Source organism: Dromaius novaehollandiae, chromosome 3 (assembly GCF_036370855.1).
Source record: "Dromaius novaehollandiae isolate bDroNov1 chromosome 3, bDroNov1.hap1, whole genome shotgun sequence".
Lineage (NCBI taxonomy): Eukaryota > Metazoa > Chordata > Aves > Casuariiformes > Dromaiidae > Dromaius > Dromaius novaehollandiae.
In genome coordinates, this window is record NC_088100.1 from 99,415,689 (window position 1) to 99,431,500 (window position 15,812).

A 15,812-nucleotide genomic window follows, 5' to 3' on the forward strand; every position below is an offset into this window, starting at 1 on the left:
AAACAACATGTACAGATTAACTAACAGCTGAGCTTAAATGAACCTCTTCCTATTAGTGACAAGAATAAGCTAAGCTTTTTTTTTTTTTTTCATATTTGTATGCCACCTGCCATAGATGGTGTATATACATTCAGTAGACTGTCACAGACATACATTTCAGCATTCAAAATAACACACTGGAAACTGGTAGCAGGTCTTTCCAGCCTAAAATCCCAAACTTGCGGGAACCACAGAGGACGGTCTTCCTCTCTCGGCAAAAGAGCCCAAAGAGAATAAAACCAGCCGAGGCGGCTCGCCTGGCGCCGGCAGCGCCAGGCAAGAGCCGCTGCCCTCAACTTCCGCCCACAGGGCTCTGGGACAGAAGCGCCGGCACCTGCGGGCGGACAGGGCTGGCTGTGCCGGGAGGGCAGCTGAGCGGCGGTTTGCCCCGAGCCCTCGGAGTCACCAACCTCGCCCGTTACAGCCCTGCCCAGAGAAAGGAGGCAGTGCGGCGGCGGCGCGCATCCAACGGCCCGCCGCGCACCCCAAACCACCCGCCAGTTGCGCCGACCCGCGGCGCAGCAAGACACCGCTCTCGCACCCACTCCCACGTGACTTCCGGCTCCAGGCGGGGGCGGGCCGGCGCTTACTCAGCCCGGACGCCCTCTCAGGGCCAACCATTAGCTAGCGCGGAATTGCCCGAAGGGCGCTTAGAGTGGGGCCCTACTGCCGAGAGAAGCACGGCATTGCCCTTGCCTTCCCCTGCTCCCTTCCGCCTTCAGAACCGCAGCGAGGCGCAATCTTTGCCTCCCAGACCGGGCTTTTCCCTTTTAAGCGCTAAGGGGACACGGCCGAGAGCCTGTGGATGGAGCAACTCCGGGTTGGTTTCTGATCGACCCACCCCCGGGGTGACGGGCTGCGGCGCCGACCGTGCGGGGAATGTTCCATCAGTGGCATGGGGGGGATTGGAAAGCCCGCCAGTGCCGTCAGCGGGCCGGGTGCTAGACCGCCCCGCGGCCCTCCCCCGAGGGAATGGTTTCCTCCAGTCACGTGGGCTGGCAGAGGCGGAGCGCGGTCTGCTGCCGCCCCGTCCCGCGCGGTGCGCACGCGCAGTAGCGGCGGTGACCGGCTCACGTGCTCCTCCGAGTGCGGCGCGCGCGGCGGTTATGGCCGCCCTGCTCAGCTCCGCCGGGCGTCTCCGGGCGCTCTGCCCGCGGCTTCTGCCCCTTCTCCGCCCGCCGGCGGCAGCCGCTGCGCGCCCCCCGGCCCCTGGCAGGTGAGACCTGGCGCCGTGGGGCTGCCCCGTGGCCGTTGAGGCGGGGGCGGCGGGGCGCGGCGGCCGTTGGCCCGCGACCGTTGGCCCGTCCTGCGGCCCGCTTGCCGGGCTGCTGGGGGGTCCCGGCGGCGGCGGCCTCTCGCCACGTGTGAGCAGGGTGAGCTCAGGGTCGAAGAACGTGTGGCGCGCCGCTGCTCTTCCCCAGCGCCGGTGAAGCGGAGCGCCTCTTCCGTCGCTTTATTTTAGCGTTGTCCTTTTGGGCTTAGGTGAAAGCGGGCTGTTTATTTTTCTCTGTGAAGAGTAAGAGGCAAGCCTTCTTCCAGGGTGTATAATTAGAGGTGAGACAAGCTGTGAAAACAGGGAGTCAAGGAGGAAGGGAGAGAGCTGACTGGGCAATGCAGTGGTTTACTCCAAGTAACTGAGCAGTTGGAATCGGAGCTTCCCTGCACTTGTCCACCAGACCTTGCTGGGCCTGTTATCAGGAGGAGTATCTCCATTCCTTTTATGTGGTTTTCTCTCTTCCATCATGCTGTGGAGCACTTGCCCTGCGTGCACTCCCATTCCTGTTCTGAGTACACTGATACTTTGTTGCTGCCTTGCAGGAAGTTTTGAGGCACAGTCTTTCCTTCAGATGAGTGCATCAGTTTTGTACAAATCAGTCATTAAAGCAGGAAATAGAAAGAAAGTGAAAGTGTGGGGTAATGATGTCACGTGTCTCTTCTCTATGGCTTTGCAGGACCCAAGGAGTATGATGTGGTTGCATCAAAGTGTTACAGCATTCTCTTTCTAGTTTTGGGAGAGCTAAGCTCTCTCTCCAGTGGTGGTTAAATGCAACTTCAGGATCTGGGGAGTTTTTTTGTCTTGACCATTCACTTCCTGGACATAGAAGTGCATAAGGTTCAACCCTGAATATATGTCAGAATCGGTGCCTCTGAGCTGCATACAATTTTTTAGCTCTTCTTATGCACTGATTTTTCTAAAAGATGGTGATTCTCTTTTTTAGGTAGACTAGTTGTTTCTGTAGTTCCCTCAATTACTTTTGTCAAGGATCTTTACCTTGTGAAGTTGATAGGTACATCAAAGGCTTTGAGTCATATTTATTTTTCATATTTTATATAGTTAGGATGCTGGTAGAGCTACATGAAGACTTGTGTAAGCTTTTTTGTGTTAGGAATTTATTGTCAGCAAACTCTCAAGCTGCATGTGAATGAGAGGAAGGTTGGCTCATGATTTCTGATCCTTGATGAGATTAGATTTTGATTTCTATCATGTCTTATTTCTATAAAACATAAAGTTGGTAGTGGTTTCAGATGCTTTAGCTTTCGTTTATGGGAAATGACTTACTGTAATTATAGTTACAATTGTTAATTAAAAACTATATGAAATTAAAACAAATACTTATATTTTGTAGATTATAACCATGTAGTTAAAGAGGAGTTTAGATCTCTTTCCACCAAGCATATGAATATTTGCTTTATTTCTTGCAGTGTTTGTAAAACGTGGGGAGGAGCCAGTCTAGTTAAGTACGAAAGGGACATGGTGCTTTTACTGTGTAGTACTGTCACCTTACAAACTATTCTGGTAGCAGCTTATGTTTCTGTTAGATATGAAGCGAAGGGGCACAAATAGCTGAGAACATCAGAATTTGTTCACTGTTCCTACTGCCATCTTCAGCAGCTCATTCTACAGTGAAAATAGGAATAGGAGCACAGCATTACTGTCTGACAAAAGTGTCAGCATGTAGATTTACTCAGTATCAGTGACTGAGCTTGAAATTCGTCTCGTTAAATATCAAAATCATGTTGTAGACAAATTTTTGCATAAAATCTAAGAATCTAAAAGCATCAGGAATTCAGTTTTATGAGACTGAGTGAACTGACATAGCAACTTAGTGCTACTGAAAGGAGGAAGTTTTTCTGTCCTGCCTCGCTCTTCGTTTGTTATAGCTCTGCTGGTCCCTCTGAGTCAGTGTGACACAGAGGTGAAGTGGTAGAAAACCAGCTCATTCAGAAAAGCTGAACAGTTTTCTGCCATTCTAGATAGATAAATTTGTTTAACAGAGGACCTAGTGAGCTCCACAGCTGGCTCAGGAGAAGGAGTACGAAGAAAAGAGAGTGAGCAATGGAAAGGGGCGTCCCCCCCTCCTCAAGGGGAAGACTTACTTCTCCCCAAATAGGCAGATTACTCCTACTTATTCCCTTCACACCAACACTGGTGTTTATCAAACCTACAGTGAGCTGATATGATTGGGTAGCCTGACATAAAACTAGCCTATACCAAGAAAAGGATAGTTTTTTGCTGTTTTTAGTGATTTAAGTAAAACATCATTAAATACTAGAGTTGGTGTGAAGAACAGTGTAGAACTTGTGAAGGAAAGAATAGGGAACTCATTTCAGCTGACTTTTTTGTTTTCCTCTAATGGAAGCAGTATTTCATAAAATAGTTTGTTGCAAGAAGTAGTGTTCACAAAATGTGTGTATGATTTGATGAGGGACTGACAGCACTTGGTAGGACTGTATTTCTGGAAAGAACTTGTAAATGATTTATACAGTGTTCTTTTCTGGCTTTAACAGCTGGTCTTTTTCACAAATGTTACCTTTTTGCTTTCAATTATACTCTACTATGTTTTCTACTATGTAAAAGGAGTCACGTGGGATGGTTTAGTTGCTGACAACTTCAATAGTCAGGCTAGATTAAGTATAATTTAAAAAAATTATGCTTAGAGAAAGCAGGTGCTTGATAGAGATTATGTTGACAGAAATCAACAGTGGTGTCTTTCATTGTTCTCAGGTTGCAGTCTAATCTGTGACTTATATTGGAGTAAGACCGAAGAACACATTAAAATTTTTACTTTTCTGTCCAGTAATTTAATCCCTAAGATATTTAATTTAAAATCTTTTTCTGATTTAGTGTATGAATTTAGACATTCTAGTGAGTACAAGCAATGCTCTAGAACCAAAGTGTAAAGCAGGGATAATGTATATGAACTGAAATTACACAGGTAAGCATACAATCTCATTTCAGTGTTTAGCTTAAGTAACTGTTCAGTGTTTTTTTTCTTCCATCTAACTGTTAACTTCTGGAAATGGACCTCTTAAAGAAATAGAGTGACTTCAATATATGGACAACATTTAGACTTGCTGTCCGGGTCCCAAGATGGTATTTTGACAATGAAATGCAGTTCACTACTATCAGTTTCAGAGAATATTGGAGAAGTTCTGGTTAGGATAGTGTAAAACAAACAAAAAACAAAAACAAAACTGTTTTAAGAGTGAGTAAGCAACAAGAAGGAATAATCCAATGTTTAGCAACAGAACTGCCTAAATGACTCTATATGCTATCTGTAAAATGTTTACATGTGCTTGTAGGAGTTGTTTTAGCATTGAACATGTGAAGTCACTTCAGATGCAATTTTGATTCTTTCATTACAATAGTGGTTACAGAAAAGTTGCAAATCTATTGATTTCTCTAGAGATGTGAAACCACAAGCATCCACCTTCAAGCAGAGTTTTCATCAGAACATGGTATGGCCTTAAATCTTCCAGGAAGGTCCTAATTACCATCCCCAAAATGTAAAGTACCCAGAAGATGGTTGTACTACTTCTTACGCCTGTGTAATTCTAGAGATGCTCAGGATTCGTTGTTTATCTGTTCAGAGCCGATATGATATGCAGTGGGTAAAGAAGCAACTATAAATGTAAATAAGGTTCAAATTATATGAAATTCTTAGGTTGAAGTCAGTACTTTGAAGTGCATCTGCAACTATAATAGTGAGGAAGATAGCTAGGTTTTAGATTTTCTTCTTTGTTGCCCTCTCTCCTGGAAAGCAGTCCCTCCCTCATAGAGTAATGAAAGAAAACTTAAGCATGACTTTCCATGACCATCCAAAGTGGATTTCAAATAGCTCGGGCTTGACATATCGTCATGAGACTACCATAGCCAAAGCATAAACTCTACTTCTACTCTACAGTCTTAAAATAATGTATGTGTTAACAGAAGTACAAGCCTTGCATTGGTAGGTGTTTACAATGGTGCAAGAACATACCAGTTCAAATCTTGAATGGATGCCTGTTGCAAGATCTGAACGATAGGGGTATGCGCTGGACAAATCCTCAGTCATCTTGAAACTCGATCTGTCATATGAAATGCAGTTACCTGTTTGTCCATGATTTTAAACTGTTAGGCAGGATGCATGCATACACTATCATTAGAATGGATAATTACAAATAACTTTTCCTCTCTGCTGATAAGTAGTATTATTAAGTTTTGTTAGTGTGTTATTAGACCTGCAGTAAAAAACATTTGATTCTAATGGCCATTTATACATAATTAACAGGAGTGATAATCAGTTGAAGCACAGTAAGGGTCTTTGGTATGATTAAGCAGTTAGGCAAAGCATCCAAGGACTAATTGCATAGTTGCCAAGGTCTGTTATTGAACTAGTGAGATCTTATAGCCTGCAGCCAGATTGCTGATGTAGATCATAAAATCACCTTGAGTTAGTTGACTTTCTTCCTTTGTCAGATCAGTGTTTATTCCCTGGATGTGTTCCACTGCAGCCTTTCCTGTAGTTTTTCCTAATGCTGGAGAACAAGAGAGTTGAGCTGGAGAACAGGAGAATGAAGAGGAGAAGTGAGACTGCACACCTTGACTGCAGGATCACATTTGGGCCCGTGGATAAGAATTTGAATTAAGGGATAGATTGAGTTCAGGAGTGGAGGTAGGGGAATTAAAGTGATCTTGGATATACAATCAGAATGCAACACTAAATGCTGCTGTGAAAGATGCTTTTTCCCAGCAATTGCCAATTATGTCAGTTAATTTTCCTTCTGTGATTGAGCCAAGTTTGAGCACAACAGGGCAGAATGGATGGGCTGGTTTAAGGCAGTCTCCCTGCAGTGACTAGTGCTGCTACTGGGTGTTCCGTAGTTGAGCCGATGGAATAGTTCATAGGAGTGTTTCTCATGTAATTTTGTGCGGGTTTAACCTAAGCTGCTTCTGAAAATTGTTTAAGACAATAGATGGATATCCAACTGCACTGGATGGCTGAGGACCATTTTATAGCAAAAACCTCAGATCAAATCTAAGGCATATTTTTCCATTTCACACGTCTACCTCTGGTATTAAATGCCATGAAATATATACTGAGCTGTAGTACATCCCTCTCATGCCTTGCAGTTGGAACAAAATAAATGCACCATGACAAACCAATACAACAAACTTCAGGTCTGCAACAACAAATTTTAGCTCTGCAGTGATTTTTGCAGTACAAAATCTTTTTCGGAACTTTCTGCATAGAATCTTCACTTAGTGAAGGGATACTTAAATTTGCTAGAGTAGCTGACAGTTGAGAATGCTGTAATAAACCACACATGTTCATAGTGGGTTTAGAGCTATGGTCTGAATGTCTTTGGGGGGCTTTATTCTACACACTTTGTCTTGTGGTTTGATGTTGCAGCTGTCCATTTGCTGCTGTGGAAAAGTTTGTGTAGGGAGAGAGGGGATTGTCTCCATTCTCCTCAGGCCTCACTACTGGCCCAGTTGTTCTGCAGTAACTCAGGGTGCTCATTTGACCTGTCACTGAGGTGATTTCCTCTGCTGGACTGCCAAGAAAAGAAATTCTGATGGATTAACAAATTTTATTGAATCAAAGATCTAATGAACTCTAGAAGGGTGGGACTGTGGGCAGAAGGAAAAGAGGGACTGGGACTGTGGCTTTTGGTGACTGCATGCCATTAGATCAGTTCAGCTATATCGCTAAACTGCACTTTTAGATGTACAAGTGCCAGGATGCTCATCCTAAAGTTGACACCCTTTCTATTCACAAAAGAAATAAGGATAATTCTAAGGCATGATGCATAAAACTGTAGCTGAGCAGGAAAGTCAAACTCTTAATACACAAGTCTCTCAAAGCATCTTTGGCCTTGCTGCCACTTCTGAATTTGGACGTTCTCATCTGTAAGTTTGGATGTCAATTCTCATGATTGCAGAGAAAAGAGCATCTCCCCCAAAACAGAAAAATGCTCCGTAGTGAAAACTTCTGCAAGATCTGTGTTACAATCTTTGCTCTGTCCAGTTCAGGGGAGATACTTGCTGATGAAATTGATAAGAGTGACATATGCAACACTTTTTCAGTTGTCTTTGTTAAGACTTTGTTGGCTTTTGATAAGTTGTAGCGTGTTTGTACAGGATGGGGGCATGTTGGTGAGATAGGGAGAACACCCTGTTAAAGAATCTAGTTTTGTATCTGGGGATTTGATTTGAGCTATGGGGACGCCCTGTGTTAAAAACCCAGATGATACATGGTTTACTGCGTGGTACAGTTTATATAAATTAGCAGCAAGCAACTTGGTTCTGGTTGTTCATCATACTCAGGAACCTGTCAGAAGTGGACAGAAATCCAGACAGAAATCTCCCCTCTCCCCTCTCCCCTCTCCCCTCTCCCCTCTCCCCTCTCCCCTCTCCCCTCTCCCCTCTCCCCTCTCCCCTCTCCCCTCTCCCCTCTCCCCTCTCCCCTCTCCCCTCTCCCCTCTCCCCTCTCCCCTCTCCCCTCTCCCCTCTCCCCTCTCCCCTCTCCCCTCTCCCCTCTCCCCTCTCCCCTCTCCCCTCTCCCCTCTCCCCTCTCCCCTCTCCCCTCTCCCCTCTCCCCTCTCCCCTCTCCCCTCTCCCCTCTCCCCTCTCCCCTCTCCCCTCTCCCCTCTCCCCTCTCCCCTCTCCCCTCTCCCCTCTCCCCTCTCCCCTCTCCCCTCTCCCCTCTCCCCTCTCCCCTCTCCCCTCTCCCCTCTCCCCTCTCCCCTCTCCCCTCTCCCCTCTCCCCTCTCCCCTCTCCCCTCTCCCCTCTCCCCTCTCCCCTCTCCCCTCTCCCCTCTCCCCTCTCCCCTCTCCCCTCTCCCCTCTCCCCTCTCCCCTCTCCCCTCTCCCCTCTCCCCTCTCCCCTCTCCCCTCTCCCCTCTCCCCTCTCCCCTCTCCCCTCTCCCCTCTCCCCTCTCCCCTCTCCCCTCTCCCCTCTCCCCTCTCCCCTCTCCCCTCTCCCCTCTCCCCTCTCCCCTCTCCCCTCTCCCCTCTCCCCTCTCCCCTCTCCCCTCTCCCCTCTCCCCTCTCCCCTCTCCCCTCTCCCCTCTCCCCTCTCCCCTCTCCCCTCTCCCCTCTCCCCTCTCCCCTCTCCCCTCTCCCCTCTCCCCTCTCCCCTCTCCCCTCTCCCCTCTCCCCTCTCCCCTCTCCCCTCTCCCCTCTCCCCTCTCCCCTCTCCCCTCTCCCCTCTCCCCTCTCCCCTCTCCCCTCTCCCCTCTCCCCTCTCCCCTCTCCCCTCTCCCCTCTCCCCTCTCCCCTCTCCCCTCTCCCCTCTCCCCTCTCCCCTCTCCCCTCTCCCCTCTCCCCTCTCCCCTCTCCCCTCTCCCCATTGGAGGAGGAAAAATTGCCTTTATTGCAAAATAAGGAGGTTTGTACATTGGGATTACAAAAATATAATGGGTTAACCTTTCCTATGTGGGCAGGATCTACATTTTTAATCCTTATGAATGTAAAGAGAAAGCTGAAAATTGGAAGGCTACATTTAATCTTGTGATCGTTCACAATTCAGAGTTCACTTTATAGTAAAAGACTGCTGCGGTTTGCTTAAGCTTAATCTATCCTTTTGAGCTTCTCTCTATGTAGGTATAAAGAAACACAATTCTGAAATATGGTGAAGAGAAATTACACATTTTGGGGAAGAATCAGATGGTAACTGAAATAGATCTGAAGTTTGTGTGACTTCGTGTGCTTGCAAGTGATATTTCACATGGAGGAGATCTTAAAATGCCGTTTAAAGATAATAATGGAAGTAAATACCTATTTCAGCCTTTGGAGTAGTACCATGCACTTTATTTTACATAGCATTGGATTTAATCCTGAACAAAGTTAATTGAAATAACTGAAAAAACGTATTTACATTATGAGGTTATGTAATTTAACCTCTAGTACTGTCGTAAGACCAGCTGTGTTAAGGTTGTGCCTGTTGGAATTTTTTCCTAATCTTATTTTATAAGCTTCCAAACAAGAAAGTTTCAGTCTCACAAAGTATCTTGTTCTACTATTTCATTACAATTAATATTTTAATTATTAATATTAGCAGTGTGATGCCCAATGTATTAGATACAGTTGCTTCTGCCTTTGGAGAGAGGGACAGGATAGATGAGTCTTTCAGACCCGTGTGCTGTGAGTGATGAGCAGAATAATTCTCTCTTATCTGTGTTGTTTCTGTTAGTAGGTTCTGCAATTAAAGTTAGGGTTTTTTGTTGCATAATGTTTCATGTTTGAAATGTTTCATGTTGTGGTTGTCTTTCAGTTCTTTTTCTATTGTACTGTTGTCTAGTTGATTGCACACCACCTTATGTTTCTGCATTTGTTTTTGTCCAAAATGTTAAACTTTGTCTTTTGTCTGTATTGAAATTCCTCTTTATTGATTTCAGGCAGTTTCTTCAAGGAATCAAGATAGTTTTGAGGTCTGATGTTCTCCTTTAAGAGTTTCCCACCATTATGGTTGTGCTGCCATCTACAAATTTTCTTTGTTTATTTTCTTTTCTGTCATGCAAATTGTTAATAAAAATTATTAAACAGAAATGGGTCATGCAGTCCAGTCCCACTTTGGTCAGGATATACCCTAATTTAGGATTTTCCCAATTTTGCAACAAATCCTGATAGCCATTTTTACTGTTTTTTCTTTTTTTTTTTTAAGCCACTAGCATAACCATTTTTCAGATTAAAACTACATCACATCTCCTTATTTTGCTTATGAGAATGTCAGATAGGGTGGGTGCCATAAGACTTATCTGTATGTCGATCCATATTTTTATGTTGACATTGCTTCTGTTTTTGCCACAACTTGTCTTCCATGAATTTTTGAAGGGAACTCTAAAGGATCTGAGAATTGAGTGAAGCCCATTAAATTTTTTTTGAATATAGTTAATGTTTCTAAAAATGATTTAGCCCGTTCTCACCTACGTTCCTACCTGTCCGTTAAAATTTACTTAGTTTAACATATGGTCATGATTAACATTTTTTTGTAAAACCTAACAGTGTTGTGATTTGTAATTTTTTTCTGTTTTAAGGTGTATCTGTATCTTTTAATTTTCTTTTCTCTAGTATATTTAGAAGCCTTTCTTGCTACCTTGTTATGTGCCTTCCTAACTGAAACTGTTAACGTGACCTGTTTGATTTTTATCCCTTTTTTCTTTTGCTGTTCTCTTAATCCTGTGTTCTTTCTCAACTTCTAAAGATCGCATAATTGTAAAATCCTACAATATTTTACAGCATATAAGCATAGCACTTGATATAGCAGTATAATATTTTAGTGTAGTTAAAACATCATCATGCTAAACGTTAAGAAGGGATAGTTTAGTAACAAATGAAAATTTATAGCCATCAAGTCTTTTCATGCAGATTTTGAGCGTGCAAATACTTTTTTTTCTCAGTATCTAACCTGATGGAGTTATGGAAGTGCTTTAAAATGTTAGTGGCTTTTGGCATATAGAGAACCTTATAAAGAGGGCTTTGTTAAAGCAATGCATGTACTTTAGCTAAGAAGTGTAAATACAGATCAATTTTATGGTTGCAAGTGTGCTGTGTGACATAAGATTTAATGTAACCATACAAAAATAAGAATTTTTTTTTTAATTTCAATTTTAATCTGAAACCCAGGAGTTTTGTGGCACTTGTGCTTTACTGTAATAGAAGTCATGGTGTGTAAATTTAGCCCATTGTTATGTGTTGTTATTTATGAATTATTAAGCAGGAAATTTAGCTGAAGAGCTCTGGGCTAGAGAGATAGTGAGGAGGGAAGGGAATTTTGGAAACTGCTGAATTTTACCTTCGCTGTCCAGTATTTGTTACTTTCTTTGTATAGGAATCTGGAGCAGGAGAGTCTTGGTTTATTTTATGCGGTTGTACATACACTTTAGAACAGACTTCAAAAAGTGCATGTGTGTAATGATACTTTGTCCTGCACAGGCTATTCACGTTTCCGGTATGGCACAAATACCATTTTCCTTGTCTTACATACATCAGCTTTTTTTTAAAAAAGGCAAGCTCCTGTTGTTTTGCTAGAAATAAGAACACTTCATTACATTTTTTGTAGTTGTCATACTTTATTTTTAACCTTAGATAAACAGTTGTCACTGTGAGAAATTATGTATGACTATATCTGTTTTTTAGGTAGAAAGACTCGCCTACATTTGTTTGTTTAAATCAGTGCAGAATGTTTTTGAAAAACTGGTTGTTTATGAGCAAGAAATAGAAGAGGATTATCTTTTTTTAATGTTTAATTGTGGTCAGAGTAGTTGCAGAATGACTTAAAGAAGTGTAAGCTCTATGTGTTTTGGTTTTTTTTATTTTTATTTAAGCAGAGATCTGATGTACCAAACAAGATTCCTTACAGTTGCACCTCAGCAGGAGGGAAGAGTTAAAGAAGAGCCAAATTCAGAAATTCAAAGCAGACGGGCATGGCAGTTTGACTGGGCGTTAAATAAACTGGATAACTCTGTCAGAAAAACTGGCCGCATCCCTAAAGCCCTTCTATTAAAAATCTTCCATGAAATATGCAGGGCAGGTAAGCTTCTTTTAATTAAAACAAAGTTGGTAGAGCTGCTATATAACAATTTGTCAAGCCAAAGAACTTAAATGAAAGAATTCTGATTTATGTTAATTTTGTCTTTTGGATGTTGTTTAACCTACTGCACGTGTTGGTGGATGGACTTTAAATGTTTTAGAGATGGTAGTTTGCTTCGAACGCATGCTTTTCCAGTGTTTTTTGTCTTTGGTAATTTATACATCTGGTAGAAATTCACTGTACTTTTAAGAAATCTTTATCATATTCACCTGCTTTTGTGGATTTTTATGCAGTAATGTTACACTTTCCTCCTTGCTACATATTAACTTTCATATGTTGTATATAAACTGTACTGTGAATATAACAGGGATTGTATCTGTCTATTTTATACAGCGTATTTTAAAAATGTAAGATTTTGTAATCTTATATATGCTTAGGTATGAAATGCTGTCCTTAGGATGCCACTTGTTTTTAAAATGGAATTCTGTAGGGAAATGTGGAGATGATCCCAAGTTTCCCCATGCCCAGGTAGTTGTGGATATTTGGGACCAGAGAGAGGTTTTTTTTTTTTTTTTTCCAAGTAGAAAGAAAATAAATAGCTGAAGCATTGTTCATTCTGGAAGATTCGGTATTCCTTTGGCTAAAAGTAGCCAGAATAATCTTTTATAAACTGTACTGTAGTTGAAGATGAGATTCGGTACCTGGTGGGTCAAAAGATGAAACAGTGGAGATATTTGAGAAATTGGGGTTTTGGCATTAATAGTCAATGAGACTATATTGAGAAATGACAGTGTTTGTTTTCTTTTAATTTTATACTTTGAGTATTACTCTGGCCAGTTATTGGCTTATATACCTGGGTTTAAGCTCTTATAGTTTTGCAGTTTACTGCTTCAAAGCTGAGTCCTTAATTCTTGCTCTCTTTCTGTTGAACTTCTTTAGTTTTGACTTTTTGCTTGTGATATCTTTTCTGATTCTGTCTGCTTTTTCTTTTTTAGGTATAGACTTTATAATTTGCGAGTGTGAGTAGGCAAGGGTTTTATGTCTCTACACTTACCTTCAAAGCACAATTCTTCATGATCTTTGATTAGTTACACAGTTTTTAGGGAATCATGCTGGCAAGGAGATAATTGCTCGTAGTGATTTCATTTGGCTATGTAAGTAAGTGTATTTCAAGCAGAGGTTGTTTTTTAGGGTTTAAAAAAACAGGGTAAAATTTCTCAAAGGATTTAACTAAGGTGCCATTTGAATAAATGACTAATATTTCCATTTGAAAATCTCAATCCTCATTTATATGTCTAATAGCAACATTAGAAACTAATTTAGCAAAAGTGTAGGAGGCTACAGTTTATTTCTAAAACGGATTTGCATATGTTTATAACCTTCTTCAGATTCTAATTACAGAAAAAAGACACGGTGGTTGATGTGGCTGTCTTATGCTCTACATTCCCATACTCATATTGCTGACTTTTTTTCCTGTTTCTTTCGACTTTCAACGTACTCAGTCATTAGGATAAATATTATCAAATATTTGTCCAATTTTAGACCTTATATAGCTTTTTGCTGTTGAGCAGAAATTTTTGCTGATTTTTCTGCTTTTGAATATTTTTATTTTGTTTTGCCTTTATTTTATATTCATATAGCTGCTTCCACAGTTCTGTATAATTAATTGAAAATTAGGTTACTGTGGCATGCTCTGGAATATGTGCCTTTTCCCTTACACTTATCGTTATTAGCAGCAGCTGGAAATACCTTTGTTGGCAGCAGCTTCAGCCTTTATGTTGGGCTGTATGCAACTTTGATGTCTTGGTATGACAATTTGGAAATCACTTACAAAGCATTTATGACGGTGTAGACTTCAAGTCATTTTGGAAGTTGGAATCCTTCAAGTCTGCAGGTGTATTTCAGTTTGGGATAGAAAACCTTAAATATCTTTTTTATCATCTGTGTTTTATGCAATCATATATTTATCTTGCTCCTTGTTAGAAAAAAAAATTGCCTCTGAAGTACGCCTTCCTTCTGTGATGGGAAAGGGGTTAACTTTTTTTGCCCCCCCCCCTTTTTTTTTTTTTTTTTTAGCAATACACTGCTCTCTGAAGGAACTGTCCTTTTTATTAGAAATTGCTGGTTTTGCTTATAAAGACACAATAGGTAAAATGCTATGTCTTGAGCTTACCTGGTAATCTGTGAAGTGTCTGGCAGCCCTGCCATACTTTGCATCAGGAGCAGTAGTGCAGCCCAAGAAAGACAACTAGATGTGTAGTTATTTTTGGCATGCCTGGTGTTATGTGCAGAAGTTGGAGGAAATAGACTTTCTTAGTTTCTTTCACTATTCTCTAGGCAAAAATTGTCTCATTCATTTGATCTTGAATGTGGATGGAAGCTAAAGTAGATGCTAATAGTGGAAACTCATGTTGAGCATCTCTGAATAGCAGTTTTGTAGTGGTATGATAGTGGTGTGAAGTACTGTGCAGTTTCAGAAATTTGCCAGGAGGTTATGTCCCTTTCAGGATGAAATGATCTTTACAGATCTTAGACTGGGAAATTTAGAGTACTAGATCATCTGAGCTTAAGATTTGTTGTGCTTCTTTTTTGAATTTCTGCTCAGCTGACCTCATTACTGTACTAAATGCCATGTTTTATCAGGAATCATTTTCTGTGTATAGTAGCATCATTGCTTAATCTTTTGGGTGTCCTGTTCAGTAAAACTTTTGAATTTCGAAGAAGATTCTTCTATATAGGAAAAGTATATGTATTTCAATGGGTCAGTCTCAAATGTTATTTTTTCTACTAATATTAAATGTATAACTCATGAAGAAATTTGTCGTGTCTATATTCTACTTAAACGTGAAGTTTTCCCTTCCATCGTTCGCTTCAGTTCCTAATAATGGTAGAATTTTCATGCCGAAGGAAGCGTTCAGTTATACAGTTTGTACTGTTTGCCAGCAGACTTGCTTTTCAGCTTTAAACTTAAGTCATCTCACTTCATGAACAAAAATTGGAGGTTAACAGTAGTTTCAGCAATAACATAGCAACAAAATAACAGGTTGAATAGACTGCAGGCTCAGCAGGGTTATAGGGTTGTTCCTTTCGGAGTGAATTTAAAGCTTATTTAGGGGTCTACATTGACCCTGCTAAAAACCGAAAGCCTCTGTCAGACAGGTGGATAAATTAGGATGACGTAGTGTGAGTTTCTTCATCCTATCTTCTTTAGGTATAGTCCTGAACTGACATAAGCACTGGTAGAACTTGGTATGTAAGATGTGAGTTTGGTGTGGGTTATGCGAATTTGGCACCTTTGGAAAGGCTGTTACTGTGTCATTTCTGTTGTGTGGACTGTTTTTGGCTCTCAGAAGAGACTGAAACCAATTTACTATCCAAGAGCTACAAAAAGTAATTTTTTAAAAAGTTATTTGGAATACCATTCAAAAGGATGAGTGCCTAGCTCTGCAGAAGTGTATGTGATTACTTGCAGAAGTTACCATAGGAACCTAAAAGCACTAAATCTGGACAGTAATATTCTATAAAAATATTTTAAATAATTGTTTTAGTATTACCTTTGAATCACTAAACAATAGAGGCAAAAAATGCAGGTACTCATTTAAAAATATAGTTCCCAGTGGTTTTTATATCTGACAGACTTGTTGCATGTATGTATGTATATATTTACCCTAGGTGACTCTTTCTGGTTAACCTGAATTAGATCTGTTAATAATGTTTCATTTATTTATTTATTTACTTATTTATTTATTTTACTGCAGGGTCTCCAGGGAGTAACCAGGCCTTGCTTTTGTTGCGAAGTTGTGGTGCTTTATTACCAGAGGTATTGTCATCTGAAAGAACAGAGCTAGCGCATATGATATGGGACAAAATGAAAGAACTGGGTAGGTCTGTTTTTGTTAGTCCATCGTGAAAGAACAGCAATGTGCTTTAGTGTTGCCAGGTTGCTTTCTTTGTAACAGAAGACTGAATGCATTT

General features: G+C 41.3%; 1 protein-coding gene across 2 annotated transcripts in view; it reads left to right on the plus strand.

Annotated features, from left to right (window-relative positions):
• Positions 1 to 1,057: 1,057 nt before the first annotated feature.
• Positions 1,058 to 15,812, plus strand: part of LRPPRC (leucine rich pentatricopeptide repeat containing) — a 93,483-nt gene continuing 78,728 nt past the window's right edge. Inside the window, exons 1-3 of one of the 2 annotated variants that reach the window (XM_064509584.1) lie at positions 1,058 to 1,255; positions 11,632 to 11,837; positions 15,596 to 15,718. In XM_064509584.1, coding sequence (XP_064365654.1) covers positions 1,146 to 1,255; positions 11,632 to 11,837; positions 15,596 to 15,718 — 439 coding nt within the window. In that variant the 5' untranslated portion in view covers positions 1,058 to 1,145. The remainder of the gene's footprint in view (positions 1,256 to 11,631; positions 11,838 to 15,595; positions 15,719 to 15,812) is intronic. The other variant, XM_064509585.1, reaches the window with a different exon arrangement.